At 36.5% G+C, this 19596-nt stretch overlaps 1 protein-coding gene across 2 annotated transcripts in view; it reads right to left on the reverse strand.

Annotated features, from left to right (window-relative positions):
* The window catches only part of ZNF385B (zinc finger protein 385B), a 146981-nt gene that overhangs the window by 31050 nt on the left and 96335 nt on the right, over positions 1–19596 (reverse strand). For both annotated transcript variants that reach the window (XM_026090997.1, XM_026090998.1), the window contains one exon: positions 10757–10867. In XM_026090997.1, the coding sequence (XP_025946782.1) occupies positions 10757–10867 (111 nt within the window). The remainder of the gene's footprint in view (positions 1–10756; positions 10868–19596) is intronic.

Genomic DNA, 19596 nt, shown 5'->3' on the forward strand with positions numbered 1-19596 from the left:
GGAAGCCTTCTCAAAGGCAATTTGATCTCTGTATTTTTATCCTTGTAATATTCAATTTTTTAACCCTAAATCACCAAATGCTTGAATTAATCAAGCTTAATTAAATCAATATAATTTGTGTCTGAAAGTTATAAAATGAGACCTAAAGAAGTGCTGAAACATAAGTAATAGCATTCTTACTAAAAGTATGAATCCAAGCATGGCCATGACTTCTGGAAGTGCTGATAATTCATAGTTTTTACCTTTAATTCAGTAGGAACAGGGATTCTAAGAACCTCTGAAAGCCAACCCTGAGTGACTTACCCAAGTTCATGGAAAAACTAAAGAGAATTTAGATTCCGTAATTGCAACTAAAATGGACAATTCCCACAAAAAGTGGGAAAACCTTCTTTCCTAGCATTCCAAAAAAAAAAAAAAAAAAAAGTTAAAAGATAAATACATTTGTCCACAGAACATTGTCACAAAACCATCCACTATATACATACACCTCATTAGCACTGACAAGTACCAGGTTTATTATCCTACGTTAAACTGGCAGAAGCAGAGATTACAGGAAGCCTCACAGCATGAATTATACTCCATAAAACCCCCAAATTCATATTATACTAATGTACATTATTACATTGTGCATAGCTTCCAGGTATCAGGCATACTATGCCATTAGATAGTGATATAATTAAGTATCTATACCACATTTAGTGCTGCAGTCAAGGTTTCTAGATCTTGAATCCAAAGATATTTATGGACATTTTTCAGCTGAAGTCATTGGGACTGGACACATGTATAAAGTTAAGGATGGATATATGCCTGTATCTAGTATAGAAAACCACCAACATAACTATATAGTCTCAAGTATGAAAAATTCACTCCATTTACACAAGGCTGTGGAAGTAGCTAGGCTAACCATAATTGTGTTAGATTAGGCAGTTAGGAGAAGTGGTGTAGTAAAGCATGGGCAGCGTCTCTGTAAGAAACCTTCTGTCAGGGCTGCAATGGCAGTGGTCTCACTAAGGCAGGCTTCTATCTTTGCAAGACTGGAGCACCAGAGACGCATTTAATTCCAGAATAAACTATAATTTACAAGTCCTAAATTATCAAGCTCCCTTTCTTAAAATAGTAAGATGTTTAAGAAATGTTTAAGAAATATTTGATTATCTAGCTTACCTGTTAGTATCATGTTAGAATAGCATGCATATTTATGTGAGGAGTACGAAAATCAAAAAAACAAAACAAACCCCAAATCAGACTAGAATTATATAACTTTAGTGGAAATTACATAATGTGATAATTAGGAAATGGGGCTGAAAATTTTCAGTTTTTATCTGTAGTTTGATATTAAGCATAGATTTAATTGAAGAAATCTGCAAAACTGCAGTGTTCATATTTTTGTTGTACAAAAGCTATCCGCTATTTTTTAAATTCTGTTCTCAAGAGATTTCTAAAATCTAATTTCTCCAAATAGTGAGGTATATTACTACTCAAGAGGACATGGAAAGAACAGAAAATCTGTGCAAATCAGCCAAGTAATAAGAAATCAACTCTCTAACCAAACTTAGTTAAAAGCTTTGTTAAATAGCTGTTATTTGAGCAGAACTTTCAGCACATTATAACATGCACCCTATAATCGTGCAATATTTCTGTCATGTTGAAGCTAAAAATTTTCATCATTTTGTCAGTTCTGTCTACAAAACAGAATTACCTTCACAAGTTTCTGAAATTTATGCTTTTAATTACCTCCTAGCTGCTTCACTACCCTCCAAACCCAAAGAATCAATATAAACAGTCTTGTTTACAGGGAAAATGTAAAACATTTGACAAAAGACTATGACAGTTCTGTAAATTTTTATTTGAAGCTGTTGATCATTTTGTGTGTTATCTTTTTGACAGCATGAGTAATTCATTCAAATTTGCAGAGCTAACATTTAGTAACACTTACCTAAACTTTAAAAATTTGCCTTTGGCTTTTTTAAAACATGATCGCCATCATGCCATCTTTTTTATTAGCTTTAAACGTATTCAATAATAAGGTGACCTTCAGCATCTCTTAATGCCCAACTGTTACAACAGCTGCTTTTTCTGAACTGACTTTATGATTTTTTTTTCTTGATTTCTGAGTATTCATGGGTGATCCTGAAAAGCTGTATTGACCTAYCGTCATCACTCACAGACTGCAGCACACTACACAAACACAAGTGTATTTTAATCAAATAACATCCTTTCCAATCAATAAGGTGGTACCTACCAGGCTTTATCCGATGAACAGAAAGTGTGCAGTGAGAGAAGGAGGAGGCATACACATAGCACGGTTTTCTTTTAGATCTGATCAACAGATGAAAAAATTTAGTTTTCCAAAAAAAAAAAAAAAAGTTGACTGCTGACATAATATATTTGTAATCAAGCATGGAGTACACAAAGGCCTGGAGACTAGGAAAGTGAAAGGATTAGCACTGACATTATTGTATAATGCTCCAAAAATTTTGTGAGCATCAATACAAATAGTGAGAGAGAAGAACAGAGAGAAGTTACTTAAACATAAGACAATGATTCATAGATGGAGAAAAAGCAATTTTTCAGAAACCAAAGAGGTGTCCCTGCAACTATGACTTACCTTCCTCTTATGGTTGCAAGCTACAGTGTCAGATACTATAAGAGAATACAATAGACAACTCAGGGACAATCTGGCCAAAGCTCCACAGCTGCTAGAGGGACTTGCTGCCACATGGCAGCTGCAGGAGAAGCTGTAGATTTGTCTGCTGGCCAGAAGGAAGAAGAAGATTGAGCCAAGAGCAGGCAGAAAAGGAATCTATGTGGGATACAGAATAAGCCATTTTTCCCTTGCCCTGTTGCTACTGGACCCTCTTGTGGGTATCATAAAATTGTGGGTATCATAAAAAGTCAGCAAACTCACTCAAGCTGCTTTTTGTTTTTGCAAGAATGTCTGTAACATAAATAGTAACAACAAACCTGGCCTATATAGTTAATACGAAAGCTTATTTAGCAAAGCTTATCTGTAGTCCATACAGATATACCATGGGTTTGGAAGGACTCCCAGAATTCTTGGAAGAAAAAAATATTTTAAAAAGGCTAAGCTCGATCTTTCTCAGAATGTCTTGCTTCCTCTTTTTGGAATAGAGTTGTGCCCCTTGCTCTGCTGGCCTTTACTGGAGTGTAAGATCTGACTCACTATAACAATTTGTTCCACATGGATTCTTCCTCTTCTGCTCGATGTTCTCTGATGGTAGTGAATATAACTGAGATATTTCTAAATTTCTCTTAGCTGTATTATAACACAAGACCATAGCTTGAACTTTACTGACACACTAGACATTACTGCATTGAAATACATACTGTTTCACCATCATGTAGAAATTAAAAGATAAAAAGAGTGTTAACATATATTTTGATGCAAAGATGAAAATATGTATGTTTATTCTAATATACTGGAGGAAATCCAAATGCAACTATCAACTGATGGTAGGCTTTTTGTTTTAATTAGTTTTTCGAAGCATGTCCATCTGCATAACAGAATAAAGTTTACACAGGATGAAATTAGTATCTCAGTTGAGCATCTATTCTGACTAATGAATCTCGTCAGCTACTAATCCTCATAAAGCTGCCCCTCCTAAGTTGTTTTCCTACTTAACCCATCACCAGCTGACTTTGGCTATCTACTGTCATGAGAAATCAGCTTAGGAAGAAGCTATCTTCTCTCTATTCCCTCTTAACTTTTTTCTTCATTCACTTTCCTTGAACCATTGAGAGCTCTACTAACCTTCCAGTTTTCTCAGATCATAATCTTGGGGTAAGTTATCTTTCTTCTGGCTTTTTTAATGCTTCTCTCTTCTCACTGAACCCTTTCCCCTCCCCACTTTAAAAAAAGAAAAGGAAAGTAAAAAGCAAAGTTAATCAGTTCCCTTTAGACTCAATTGGGATTCAAGTGTCCAGAAACATGCATCCTGTACAATTTGCGATGTCCTTAGATGTGCTGGCTGACCTCCAGCTGCATGTCCTCTGTCAGATCTACCAGCCCAGCGTGGATGTTCCAGGTACCCCAGGTAGGAGACATGTTTAGGCACCTAAGCCCACCCTAAGTATCAGCTAGAGCATCTTAATTAGGTTATGTGATAAATATTGTTGAAACAACCTCAGTTATTGCTGATGTTACATCAATATTAATACTACAGATAAGTAATTCCAAGTCAAGGGTGTCAAAGTTCAGGTTATTACAAATTTAATTTGGTATTATTCATAGGGATGGTATTTCATCCTTCTGTTTCTCAAGGCTTTTAATCATCTTGTACTCCTGAAGTTTTCTCTGAAACTTCTGGAGTTTACTCTAGATTTGAAAGAGCTTGGAAGGGTTGTTTGAACTGCTTATGGCAGGATTTATTAACAGAAAAATACAGCTTCCAAACTGACCAAATGGCTAGTAATGAATTTTTGAAAGGGCAAGTCAGAGTATGATGGTGAATGTCTAACTGCACAAAGGGAAGGTTTCAGCCCCTTCTTTGGGGAGCATTTTATTACTTATAAACAATATAGAATGGCTCCAGCAGGAACAATAAGGAGAAAGAGCTCCTCTAGGATATCCCCAAACTGTGTTTTCTTGGGAACCAGAAAGCCTTGTTTAAAATTTTTATTTTAGAACAGGCAGTGTTTAAGGCTTGTCTTCTACAAAAAAAAGTCCCATATCCAGAGTCATGAAAGTGTGACACTTCCAATGCTGCCCCTTCAACAGTGTGAAAAGAATGTCTATCTCCTCCCAAAATACAGGTCTTTATTTGCATATCAGCTTTTTTTTTGTTTTTTTTTAACATCATTCAAAGCAAAATATTTGATTTTGGTAAAAGACTATGTTTCATTCCATTTTGGTCTACTTATTTTCACTGTTATGAAAATTCAAACCAAACCAAAAATAAGTATTAGCTGGGCATAGCCACAGTCCCCAGCTAAAGCAGCTCAAAACATTTCTTTGAATGTTTCAGCATATATTTCATTAAATATACAGAGAAGATTTGATGTGCTGTTGCACAGCTCTTGTTTTACATTTGCAGATTTTCATGGAAAGGTATTAGTGTAAAATTGGGCTATCAGAGACCATAGTAGGCCCACTGTGCCACATGATGGACTTAAGAGTGCTGAAATACAGCTTTAACTGCCTGGTTTTAACAAAATAATTTCAGGTACCACCTTGATGCCTTATGCCAAATACTTGGGCATCTCCCTACAACTATATTTGCAAACAACTTATTATGTTCTATGAAGGAAGAATACTGAGTGCCTGAATGTATGCAAACACAAACACATATATGTAAATTTGATCCTCTTCAAATGAGAAAGACATGATGTTCCTTAACTGAATTGTCTGCCCACTGGCAAAGTTAATAGCACTAATTTCTAAAGGTTCATTTGGGAAATGTTCATGATGAGCACTTGTACATTTGCATAAATGTTGCATAATTAAAATGTGTAGCCTTTGCCTTCTAACAATGATGTATTGCAGAGAGGATGGAAAAAAGGACAAAGGGGACACTGACAGTGGGTCACACTGACACCCAATTGTAATGTATAGAACCTTCCTTAAATTACTTACATGTACCAAACTGTAGTATTCCAGAAAAGGATCAACTATATTTTAATTCTAGTTTTCAAAACCTTCTTCACAACCTACATCATCTTAGTCTCTTCATACCATTACAAATGTTCATTCAGATTTTCTTTGTGTACATATGCAAAAAAAAAAAGTATAAGTATAAATAACAAGCAACCAAGGAAGACCAAATGCAAAATAATATAATGTTTTCACTTATATAGCATGTATACATGGAATAGCAGACCACTGCTACTGTAGATTTTCAGGGATTTAAAAAGTTTTCTGAGAGTCTAATTCTGTTCATTAAGAAACTTTCTTTCTGTACCATGTCAGAAAAGCTTTTTAGCTTTTTTTTGATTTCTCTCTCAGGCATACATTCACCCTTCCCTGTATTCACATTTTGAAGATGGCTAACATTGATGATTTATTAAAATCTAAAGCAAATGTGCATAAAATTCACATACTGCCAACTAAAGTTCAATGAATGGCCCAGCATCCATTTAGTGAAGAAATGATTTGTGTTTCTTGTTCTACTTCTAGTAAACCAACCTGAAAGTGTAACATGCCATTTTGATTCTTCTACAAATTTAAAAGCTATCAGTTATTCTATTGGTAGATAATTGGGATCTTTGGTTTACCTAGAGAAGTGGAAATAGTTAAAATAATTTAGGCTGTCACCTCAATCATTTTATAAGTACCTTTTTCACCACTGACCATTTGTTTGGTTTCAGCCATCCTTACTTGGCACGTACACAGGATTGTTCATAACTTCTGAAGGGCCTGAGTACTAGAAACTGCAGTTAGGCTCTTTATATAATGTTCTTATAATTAGGGACCCATTATATAAATGGATTTCATAACAGAACTTAATCTTCCAGTAAACACTGACTATAAGCTTGCATGGACCTATTTTTGCAATTTAGGCTTTGCTTTTTTGAAACACAATTACGAATAATGCACGATCAAGAACAAAATCTAATTCAAACAATTCTGGAAATCTTTTTGTGAAGAAGAAACCAGATGAGGGCCAATGACACAACTACTACTGAGAGGAATCACTTTTGGCCTCCAAAACCTGCCTTCCCAAGCCAAACAATTTATTTACTGAACTGGCTTAAAGATCATACATATTCTCTTTGCTAACAAATTTCATCTTGTTACATTTTCCTCTTAAGAAAAGAACTGGGGAAAAAACAACCCCAAACCTCTCCCCTCTCCACAAACTCCATATGGCTGTTCCTTAAAGACTCTTTTGAGACTTACAGAAGAGAGCCAGGATAAGAAGCAGGCTATCTTGAAGAGATATATTTATTTTCCTCGTATATTCACAGATTAATCTCCAATGCATAGAGTGTGGTTTCAAAAGTATGAGTCAAAACCCATCATTTCTTTTTTTGGAAGCAGATAAAAGAGATCAGGCTAAAACTAATCTAAGTTTAGAGTTTGTATACAGATCTTTTCTTCTTGTACTTTTTAAAAATTGTTTTAAAACTACAGAAGACTGGGAAATCCTGAAGAATTCAGTGAGGAAACTCTCTTTTCAAATTATAATATGGTAGAAGAAAAATAACATGTTAGCAGTTTTTTTTTTTAAATAAAAAACAATTAAAAATTTTTCCATTCCTGAAATCAGGCTTTCTCCTCCTGACAGCTGCAGACCCCTGTCTCTGTCTCTGATGACAGACCACTGTAGCCAAAACTGAGTCTGCAGAGGCTAACAGAAGAAAAGAAACCTGAAAACTTTGCAATTTACTGTATTTATTCAATGGGAGGTTTCAAATCTATAAACTGAGTAGTCAGAAATATTTTGGTCTACTGATCCAGACCAGTGGGTGTCCACAGTGTGAGAAGATGATTACAGGAAAGGAAACCAATTTTCTTCTTCTCACAGATGAATATCCACTTGCCTAGATGTTATTCATGCAATATATAAAGCACTATGAGAATCAAGTCAGAAGCTTCAAATACCATGCACTGAAATTCGGCTAGGAGAAGAAAAGAAAAAAAAATTACTTCATAGCTTACTTCTGTCATTCTTATTTCATTTGCTTGCATAATTTAGGTCAAAGGAAGTTCAAAGGAACAAAATGGCCATCAACAATAAGGACCATGTCAACCTTGGAGAGCAAGGGGAAGAAATTGCAAATGTGAAGTGGCTGTACTACAAATCTCATACTACAACGTGCTATGCTTCTGCGCCCAAAGTTTTAATGCAAACTATCATAATTTCTATCAGAAACTATCAGAAAAAGTCTCAGCAAATTCTTAGGATGTTCTATAGTGGAACTGATCCACTGAAGAATTCAACAGATAAGCTATTCACAAATATCTGACTGCCTTTTCCCCAATCCAGCACAGTATGGATTGTAAAGACCATTCTGTACCCTAAATAGGAAGTTATTTTTCTCACTGTAAAGGGATCAAACAGAAAAAAAACAAGTAAGAAGCCCAGATCTGTGTTTTCATTTGGATGAAGAATGTTATAACAAGTTGAGAGAACTATGTATCACCTTTTCAAGGAATAATTGCCACAACAAAACGTGTGCATATGTGTAAGTATATATGTATTCATAAACATATACATGAGTGCATGCGTGTGTGTGTATATAAGACGACTCTACCTACGTAAGAGTCTTCAGAGCTTAGTTAAAAGGGCATTAGCATTATTTCAGTGAAATTATGACAATGCAGATTATGTGGGGGGAGAGGAGTATCTAAATAAAATAAGATTTATCACTGTCAAAGAAAAGGCAACACTTTGATATTCAACTCTTAAGGTCAGAAGACTGAACCTGGAGACAAGCTTCTTAGGAGAAACTGAATAACCCAATGAGAGACTAGACAACTTTTAGAATAAAAATGCTAGGAAAACTTTTCTCCAAATACTCCTGTATGCTCTGGTTATGAAATGTTTTTGAATTTTTCATATAAATACAAGTATTTTCTAGTATTAACAACATCACTAGAATCTCAGCATCTTCTAAAATAAAATTTGCAGGATGTTTGAGAATGTCCTGGGGTAAAGCAAACTGATGCAGAAAGTAATGAACTGTATTTTAATGCTAACAGTGGCATGGTCATGATGCTTCATCCCCTCTTACAACCATCCATTAGAAAAGCATGGTTATATATTTTCTAGTAACCAGAACTGAGTATTTTTAGAAAATTTAGAAAAAAAAGAAAGACAACACAGGATGAATATATCCATCCCAAAATAAGAAACGAGGATATAATCTCCCATGCTCTGTGACACCACTGTTGAAAGTGGAACATGATATTTGTTGTTCTACATTGTGAATAAGTCTAAATAGGAAAAACTGCTTGGTTGGCAGATGCACAAAACAATATAATATTTCAGCTCTTCTTTGTTTTGCACCATTAAGCTGTGAATCAATATGACTGCCTTGAAGTGCTATTTGTCCACCTGAATGTCAGTGCAGACAGAGCAAGCTGCTCCTCTAGGGACAGGATCACTCATCACAGGAACTCTGACCTCAAAGGGAGAGAGCAGAGCAGAAACAGGCTAAGTTGCCTCCTCTGTGACAGAATAAGGTCCAACTCAGAAGCAATGTTCAGATCCATAGATGCCCATATATAAACTTTCTTGGTTCCTTGTTTTTATGAATTAAAAAAAGAAATTAAAAACAAAACAAAAACAATTAAAAAGCATTGGTCAGGACCAAGTATCAGAGCAGAAAGACTTTTTTAGCCTTAAGGAGGAAAGACAGATGAGCTAAATTTTATGCAATGTTTCTGAAATGTTAACTACATAGATATTGCCACTTCAAAGAAAGTTTAAGTAAATAAGCTAGTCAAAGGACAACAGTTTTTTTCATTTAGAAATCAATTTGAAGGTAAGGAAGCAATACTTTAAAATCTCTGCCAGTTTAGACAAGCCAAAGCAAGGAAACCACATCTCAAGAGATTTTTTTCAAAGTGGAAAGAGGCAGAGAAAAACAGAGCAGTAGGTATGGGGGCTACACTGTGACACACTAGTGGTACCGAAGAAGGTACAGTGGCCTTGAATTGCTGTCTTCAAACTTTCTCTTAGAATAAAATAACAGCAAAATATTTAATATTCACACATCACTTAAGTGCTTGTTCTCACACTTGAGATTCAAGAAATCTGAGAATTTTTTGTTTTTATTAGCTTCATGTCATTAGTGAATATTTTCCATGAACAAATATATATTTTCAAAGTGTTGAATGTGTTAATTTTCTTAAAGATAATTTTCTTGAATTTCTTTAATTTTCCAGCTATGCCAGACAACTTTTAGTTGGATATCTACTTTAAAAATATCAGTCAATGTGCTCTTTTGGAATATACTCTTCTGAATTACACCTCAGGAGACAGCTTCCTTGCACTTGATCACACTCAAGAGACTGCTAGAAGTAAAGGTTTATATTTATTACCACTAAAACTTGGAACTAAAACACTGGACAGGTGACTTTATTAAGAAATCTGGAGACTTATTATCAGAAAGCATGTAGAAAGAATAGGAAAAAAAGGGAGATACCATACTTCTAGAAGAAAACTGGGTATGAAATGAAAAGAACAAATAGGAAAAGTCTGCTGCCCCCCCTGCTCCCCCATTTATTTTAAAGGATTTCTTTTGCAGTACCTCTTGAAGGTTAATAGCCTGCCAAATGGAATATCATCAATGGACATGACATTGGACATCGCAGCAGTCTTTTTTCTGCATCTGACCAGAAGTACAGCGATCTGTTTGGGTAGCACTTCAGCCAGTGTTCAACTGAAAAGCAGGTATCTACAGAGCTGCTGTCTCGACCGTGAGAAAAAATTACACTGCCTAGTCCTCAAACCCAAGAAAGAAGGTGCGTGTTAGTTGGCTCCAGGTGCTCAGCTAGTCATTTTGCCTTAGTAGTGGCAGTCTCTGCTGATCAATTAAGTTTACATGTAAAAACCACTAGTTGCCAGGAACATGCAAGAAAATCAAAGAGCGGGATACCACTACAGACTTCCACTTCTGAGTGGACAAAATATCAGCACAACAAGCTGTTCAGAATGTAGGCAGAATTACAGAAGATTTTTTTTTTCTCCAAAAGAAGTTTGGATTAATCACACCTACTGTGACAAAAAAAAAAAAAGAAAAAAGAAAAAAAATAGAGAGGGGGAGAGAAATGGAAATAGCCAATACTCACATCAGAGTTAAAACGAAGCTGGCAGACATTACAGGAAATAACTTGTTTCTTCTTTGGGGGAAYGGACACTCCAAATGTATGGTTTATGACTGCTTTTTGCACAGGATCCATCTGGAGAACAAACAATAATCAATTTATAACTTCTCAGGGCAATATACATTACAGAAAAAGCTAAAAAATAACACTTTCTGCTGCAAGCTTTCTCTATCCTCTTTTTTCTTTCTTTTCTTTTTTCTTTTTTCTTTTTTTTTTTTTTTTGAGATAAACAAGAGGAAATAATATTTCAGCCTTCATAATAATTAGATTTAACTCAGGTTAGGGAATCGGTAGCATGCCAGAGTCTATGAAAAAAAGGCAGCTCCATTGCTGCTGCCACCCCCAGGCTACTACGCAGTCCCTCCGCCAACCCTGCATATGCTCTGCGCTCTCAGGGCCCCAGTGTCACATCCAAAATGCAAAGAGCTCACTGAAAGCTTTCCTGCACAACTTACTGATTCAAGAGACACATTATTAAAAACCATTTTTGGTCCCTAACAAAGTAGAGTTGTTTATCTCTGTTTGTTTTTCTGTTTGATGATAAATATTAGCACTTGTTGGAAAATATTCTCCCATGAAGACCTCTTTGTGAGAGGAGGTTCTTTGCAGGCTTCATCAGAACCATCACTTGCTGGGAAAAGTAGACGCAATCCCCAAACATTTCCAAAGCAGAGCTGGCGAGAGATGGGATCAGGGAGAACATCCAGGTTAGCAGAGCACGCAGGGAGTGTTTGCACCAGCAAAGGTTGCAGAAGTTACCATGCTTCAGAAAATGCTTTGACACTGTGAAAATTTTGAGATAAGCGAATCACTGAATATAGTAATCCTAAATTTGACTGAAGATTTCCAGGAACTGGAAGCTGCTTACACCTTTGCTAAATATCAGAACTCCTGCTGGTCACCAATTCAGAATTAGCTCAAGACTCCAGAGAGCTCTGTTGTTAGCACTGCTGGAGTTGGAGAACTGCACTGGCTGTTAAGGAAAAAGAGTTTAACTGCTACTGCACAGAGGCGGCCTCAATTAAGCATAATGTGTCATTCATGATGTAATATGAACAGAGACTAAAATAAATTCCCTGACTCAAAAGATTCAAAAGTATCTTCACAATTCACGTAAAATAGAATATCCAGTCTGGTATCAGAGCTGACCCTGCTTTGAGCATGAGCTTGGACCTGATAGCCTCTGAGGTCCCTTCCAATCTGAATTATCCTATGCACATGTGTACACGCGTGGTTCTCCATCCTTATTTAAGATAACAAATATATTCTGGAAAGGAGAGAGGAAAAATAGTAGTCTACAATAAAAGATAAGTGCTTGTTTCCCAATCAGAGAAAATAGTTCAAATTGCTATAAAGTTGTCTTTTTCTGAAGCTTGTTTTGCAGTGACATCAGTGATGTTTTTCCCTTTACAGCACTATTTGAAGAAACCAAATCTGGCTATTTAATCTTGTATGGTACAGATCACATTTGATACTAAGATGAATTATAAAAGGAAGAGAAAAAAATTGAAGTTAATGATTCATTAATTAAAAAATTAAAATAGTAAATTAAGTGCTTTCAGAATTTCTAAACCCAAAGGATAAATATTGTAATTTTCCCTTATTGCAGGTTATATCCTTCCAGAGAAAAGAAAACTACACTAATGAGGATTTTCTCTGCATTTATGCACATGCACAAATATATAAATTTAAAAAATGTTTTGTGTCTGCCTACTGAATACCTGCCTAAGAATAGGTTTTCAGATAATCTATTACCTAACATTTAACATTAAATAAACAATATTTTTGGACTAAGGTTAGATAGGTTTCTTGCTACAATCCTTCAAAATCAAATGCTTGGTTTTGTAAACGTCATTGCTAACAATTTTTCTGGAGAGATGATATTTTTATCAGCTTTTGCCATTAAATACTGTATTTCACAGCTATAAAAGTGTCACATTAACACAAATAATTACAAAAGTAAAAACAGCTTATCTAGAATGAACTACTGAACTATCAGATGACATTACAGCTTTATTACAATGAATGTGATATAGTCTAAAATAAAAACTGAAGTATCATTTCCTCTGTTTCTAGAATATAGTAAGTGTTTAAAACACTATGTTCAAAGTCAGAACAAAGTTGAACAGATTAAAATATAACAAAACAATTTGTTTCTGACTTATACCATTTATTGCATCATCCTGCATAAAAAATATAGCACAATTATACGTGCAGATTAAAAGCTTTTTGAGCATTCATTTTATAATAGAGATGCCAGTGAATGTATATTAGCACATTTACAGTATCTGCTAAAAATTACTGTATCATTAGGGAATAGCATGACTTTTTTTCTTGAACAGAAGATACATTTTGCTTTTCAACTTAACTACTAATTACTAGACTAATCTAGACCAAAGAGTAATGCTAAAAAGTACCTCAACCATTCAAAGTGTGAGATCAGTGAAAAGAAATAGCAAAAATACCCACTAGTGTCTGCTGTCCCGTTTACAAAAAGAAAAAGGGAAAAAGAAAAAGCGATGAGTGATTCCTCCGAGTATTCCAGGTAACAATCCACAGCGCTAACATTAGGCAACTGTCAGTTCAAAGCGTTCAGTGCAGAGAAAGCCCCGTTTCAGACAGAGCAGCAGCACGAGGACAAACTCGCGGGAACACCAAGCCCAGGCTGCCTCCCGAGAGCACCGCTCACCATCCCCAGGGGAACGGCTAATGATCCTTCCCAAACCGGAGCCCCGAACCTAGGCTGGTCATGATTAGAATTCAAGAAGTGCAACATTAACAATTAATAGGTTTTAAATATATCAGAAACCGGGGTGGATTACAGCATGCTGGAAAAGTAAAATAGTATCTCTCTGTTAGAAGATTAATGCTGCAGGGTAAACTGATCTCAGATAACTACACAAAATTATCCTCTTCATTGCAGGGAGGAAGGGAGTAGGAAAGAGGGAGAGAGCAATTTGTTGAGGTGTATATTAGGAAATGACGCAGCATGCTTTGCCCAGTGGGGAGTACCAGTTTTTAAAAAACAGTTCTATAAAATAAAATAATAACAGAAGCTGAACAGCCACTTCAAATGCAAATTCCTTCTCAATTCTATCACATTTTAACAATTCAATTAAATATTTTGAAGAAATGGACAGGAACCAAACACTATTCAAGGTGGATCAGTACTGAACTCTGAGCTGATGTTTTCCTGGAATCACCTATCATAACCCCAAGACCTCACTCTTAAGTGTTAACAGCCATTCATAGCTCATTATTTTATACGTGAAGTTACGATTGTTTTCCCTCCACATGCACCACTTTACATTTATCTAGATGGAATTTCACCTGCCATTTATTGTTCAGCCTCTCAGTCTCATTAAGGTCCTTTGCAATTTTTTGGTCTTTCTTTGTCCTCACTACCTTGGAGGACTTCAGACCATCAGCAAACTTTCTCAACTCACTGTTCACTCCCTTTCCAGATTGTTTATGAATGTGTTGAATAGCACAAGTCCCAACACGGATTCTTGCAGAATGTCCCCTTTGCAAGAGCTGACATTTCCTGGTCTGCTTACTCTCTTGACTTCTTATCTCTGGAGCATTTTTTCTTTAAAAAAACTTTACCAAGAGACTTTGTGAAAAAGCCTTTTGGAAATTCAAAATGTGTCAATCAAGACACCCCTATCCATGTGCTTGTTGACCCCATCAAAGACCTCTGACATGTTTGCAGAGCAGGATTTTCCTTTAAAAAGAAACTATGTTGACTATTTCCAGAGAGTTTACAGTTAAGTTGGTGTACCCTCATACTAGTCTTTATCGAAGTTTCTACTAATTTGCCCAGCACAAATATGCCTCTCAATAACTTACGTAGTCCCCTGGAATTGTGTTAAAAAAGTGCATCATGTTTGCCACCTTTTGGTCCTCAGGTACAAAAGCAGTTTTAGATGAGTTGATACACATTATCATCAGTAATTGAGCAATTTCATCCTTGAATCCTCTTAGGACTCTTGGGAGAGTACCATTTGGTCCTGGCACTTTCTCATCAAAGTCATTAGTAGCTCTTTTCAGTGGCTTTGCCCTCTAAATGCCTTTTAAAGTCTGATCACTAACTGGCCCTACAGAGTTTCCCAAACTCTTCTTGCTCCTGATGTGTTTGAGGAACAATTAGTATTATATTTGATTGCTTTTCTTGTTCTCTCCTCGAACTTTTTTTCGCCTTCTTTATTCTGTTCTTACTTTTTATCTGCTAAAGTCTGTGACCTTTTTTTATAGTCTTCAGTGGGACACAACCTCGGCTTTTCAAAGGACATCTTATTATTTCCAACAGCTTCCCTTACTCTTCTATTCAGCTATGCCCAGCTTCCTTTTACCTTTTCTTAAGCCTTTCTGAATGTGTGGTACATGCTGAACCCATGGTGCCCTTTAGCAATCTCACCACTTAGAAGCTTCTCTTAGCTACCTCTAACTTCTTTTTAACAGCATTCTTCATTTTTAGCTAGATCTACTCAAACACACTCATGGTGAGATTTTTGGTCCTTGTTGCTCCTTAATGAATGTTTCTCCTAAGTTATGGTCATGGTTACAGAGTAGCTCTTCAACTGTAAGATTCTGAAACAGAACCTGAGCTTTATTTAAGACTGAAATAATAGATGCATCTTCTCCTCTGGGCTCCTAAACTGGCTGCTCCACAAAGCAGTCCAGATCGTCTCTGAAGTCCTGGTCCAGCACTACATTGTGATTTGCAAGGGAGGCAGAGATAACTGAGGCCTCACCCTGTATCCTCACCACCATCTCTGATCTCCATCAGCATGTCAAAGTCAGTGTCACCATCCTATTTCAGTGATCAAATCTATATACTTCTTATCTCCTGAAGATTTTATATTACTCATAATTTTATTCAAGTCTAAGCTTTCTAATATACAGTATTACATTAGGCAAACATTGCTGTTTAACAGCACTACTCCACATCCAGCACAGCCTTGTCAGTAGACAGTCGTCTCCCTTCATCAGGTTTCCAATATACCAACTGTTCACCTACCATTTTGTCAGCTTGACATTCCCAAGTCTTCCATTCCTATTTCTTAGATTTTTACCAATCCTGAAAATCAGCTGCACCACAGTTTAAGTTCTCTTGTTGCTCCCCTATTTAGACAGCACTCCTCTATTTTCCATTTTCTATTTGGCTACTTTTATCCTCTGGCCTCTCTTTTATTCGAGAACACAGAATTGTCCCTGTCTTCATCCAGAACCATATGGTCTTCCACATCTTGGCTTTCTCCCACTCATGACAGGTAGGCTCCCTTACTGTTCAAATGAAATTCATCCACCTGCATATACCCTAAAACGTTAATTTCTTGCATCATCATTTCAGCCAGGCATTACAATTCTAACTCTCTCTGGTCCTGAACGGGATACCAAGAGCACTTCAGAAAATGCAATGGAGAAAATCTTGTTTTCAGTTTTCTTCCTAACAGCCTAAATTTTACTATTGGAAACTCTCTCCTGCCCAACTGTATGTCCTGGTACCCACAGATTCTTCCCTGATGCCTTTTAGGAACTGATCCAGACTTCTAAGAGACGGCAAAGTATGTTTTGGAAGGAGAAAAAGAATAAATTGGGTAAGGGCATCAGGAGAACTCCTTCCATGAAGCTGAAGCTCTGGTTATAAGGTATTTTAACAGGCTCTTTACACACAGCTGACAGCAAAACCCCCAATTTGTGAGCTGATGAATCACACTGATCCTGTCAAGGGATAAGCTACTACAACAGAAAGGTTAGGATCATTTCTAAGCCTATTATTTAAATGAGGTGATGCTATATTGCAAAAAAAGCTGTTTTCATGGTATTGCAAATCCAGAATATTAGTTTTGCTTGGCTGCAATCTCCAGTTTAAAAGTTTGTATAAGGCCAGATTCTTGTATGAGTTGAAACTTTGATGAAGTAGCATGATAAATTGCTGGTTAGACATCTGGGTTGGTGACTGAGCATTGATCTACATTAGTCATTTTTACTTAATGACCTAATCTCTAAATTTTCTTTCTCTTCCTAATCTACTTAGCTATTGAAGCAGGCTAAAGCAACTGTCATACACACTATTGCCATCACTCCTACCAAGATCTACACCCAAAAGTTCTGTCTTCTCATAATAGCTAGCAATAACAATGCTTCTGTTTCACAGCAAGGGAACTCTGTTAGATGGGATCTCTGTTCAATTCAGAGTAAAGTTTAAAATTGTTACTGGGAATTTATGCCCTCCTTTCAGTTGCCTCATATCATGATATAAATCTTAGATCAAATCTAGAGTTGACTATTAGAGAAGCATTTGTAAACAGAATGTTGATAAATGGGAATAAAAGATTTAAATGAGTATCACTTAACCACTGGTGATTAAGAAGCTTTGACCCTGAGGCATACTATGCCATTTCACTCTGATAAAGCAAAATTTTAAACAGTATATGGAACGAACTGATACTTTAATCCAATGTTTTCCTCTGGTAATTAAAGGGAGCAAACAGTGGCAGCATCTAAATTAAGTTCTGGGATTTTTCTACACTGTTTGACAACACTCCTACTTTGTGTGACTCCCCTTTTTTTTTCTCTCCATTCTAAACAAGTAACCAGGCAAACAGCAACAAACATCCTTCCAGATCATAAGACCTTACGCCAGCATGAATTCGTTCTGTGTTTGAACTCCAGTTTTCAGGAAAGCTGGGCACATTGCCATTATGGGGCTTATACTGAAGCTTATCATGAACTCGGCCATTTACACACCCTCCTACCAGAATTCTACATGTTATGATGACTAATGTAGTTATATGAGTGAATATATGTACTCAACAGAACACATTTAAAATGTCCAGTGTATAATCAAATAAACAGTGTGGGGGAAAAATTAACATAAAACCAGAAAATCTAACACTGTGATGTGATAGCTTATACACTTTGGCAAATGCAAACTAGCAAGAATCTCTTTTTACATTAGTGCTGCTTTTGTCACAACAGAGAACATATCTCTCACTGGGCTAATGCTAACTGTAATTTACTGTTGAAGTGAGCACTATACTGTTATATATGTCCTTGTTTATTTTGCATTACAAGGAACACTGGAGTCAGCGCTGCTGACTTGTGCTACTTCATTTTATTGTGAGAAGTCTGCCGGTGTTTCCTGCTTATCTGTCCTGCTTGACTAGCTCAGTGTGGGTATCCTTGCCAGGACATACTTCTGTTTGGTTAGCTTTTCTTTTTTTTCCCCTAAACACCATCCTCCCACATTTCTATCTCAATGTTCCTCACAGTGGTTTGGGGTCAGAAAAGTCAGGCAGAGGTAAATGGCTAGTAATTGAGGATGGTTTTATATCAGTATCTCTCTCTTTTTTTTTTTTTTTTTAATTCTACATTGATATCTTTCCCCCAAGCGTAGAAAGATACCAGCATGAGCTTCGTGCAACGGCTGAGACAGAAGAAAGACCACAGGGACTAACGTCTCCCTTCCCTCCCACGTGGTTCCCAAAATACAGAAGCAACATTGTACTCTGACAGAAAACTTCTCTAGCAGACAGACTAGCTGAATGCAACGCCTTACTGCATTTGCCTCTCCCTCTCTTGATCAGTTCAGCACCAAGGGCCACCTTCCCTCAGGTGAACAGTGCTGTGATAGCCGTGACCACCACACGCTACTAGTCAGTGAATTCAGCCCAAAGGCATCTTAAAACAAAACAAAAATCTTGCTGTAATTCATTTGCTAACATGTCAGATAACACAGACATCCATGAAGAGTTTTTGGAATAACACTGAGTACCCCCCCAAAAATAAATAAATAAAAAAAAAAAAAATTGGGAGTTTACATTTCTACTTCATTCTTACTACAAGACTACTAAAAGGGCACCTAGACCTGGGAATAACCTTTTATGTCTCAAAAAAAATGAAATACTAATAAATTCGGCTTCATCATTTTCCTTTCAGAAGTATAGGCTGAGATAATTTTATTTTTGAAAGTTCTACACTATTTCTGTCAACAGGACTGCAGGGCTGGAATAGCAGCATGTGGGACACTGCTTCTGTGTGTCCTGCTAGGGGCAGGCAGACTCCCCTCCCTGCTTTTCTACATTCAGCTCTACAGCACGATGCAGAATCACTTGCTGTGCTATCCTTTTGCATATTCCCCTTTTAAAAAAAACATCTTACAGATTCATAGTGTTTTAGGCCGGAAGGAACCATTACATCTGATTTCCTGAATAACGCAGGACACAACTTCACCCACTGGAGAGTTTCAGCCTTTCCTATTATGAAGTCCAATAATCTGTGGTCAACCAGAGCTTAAATTTTAGGGGAAAAGGAAAAAAAAAACCCAAACCTTGATTTAAAAGTTTCCAGCTATGATAAATGTACAACATCACTGGGGAAGCTATGCTAACAGTCGATTATTCCCACCGTTAAAAATCCTTGCTATACAGTGTCTACTATAAACTGCTCGACCTAGTTGTGCCTCTCTGTATTAGATTAAAGTGCACCCTAATGTCAGATTCCTTCTGAGTATGTAGGTATTTATACGCTGCAATCAGATCAGCTCTTAACCTTCTCTTTGATAAACTAAATAAATTAAGTTCCTTAAGGCTCTCATTATCAAGGCCTTGATTCATTTTGTAGTTTTTCTCTGAATCCTCTTCAGCTTTTCAATATGCCATAGAAGTATAGGCACTAGAAGTGAAAACAGTATGCTCAAGTATAATTTCTCTTTACCTACTTAATTAAAACTCATTTCTTTCAACAAGAACTGCATTAACCTTTTTGCCTCAGCATTACCTTGGGAGGCACAGCTCGGC

Source organism: Apteryx rowi, unplaced genomic scaffold (assembly GCF_003343035.1).
Source record: "Apteryx rowi isolate R43461 unplaced genomic scaffold, aptRow1 scaffold_89, whole genome shotgun sequence".
In the NCBI taxonomy this organism is placed as follows: Eukaryota; Metazoa; Chordata; class Aves; order Apterygiformes; family Apterygidae; genus Apteryx; species Apteryx rowi.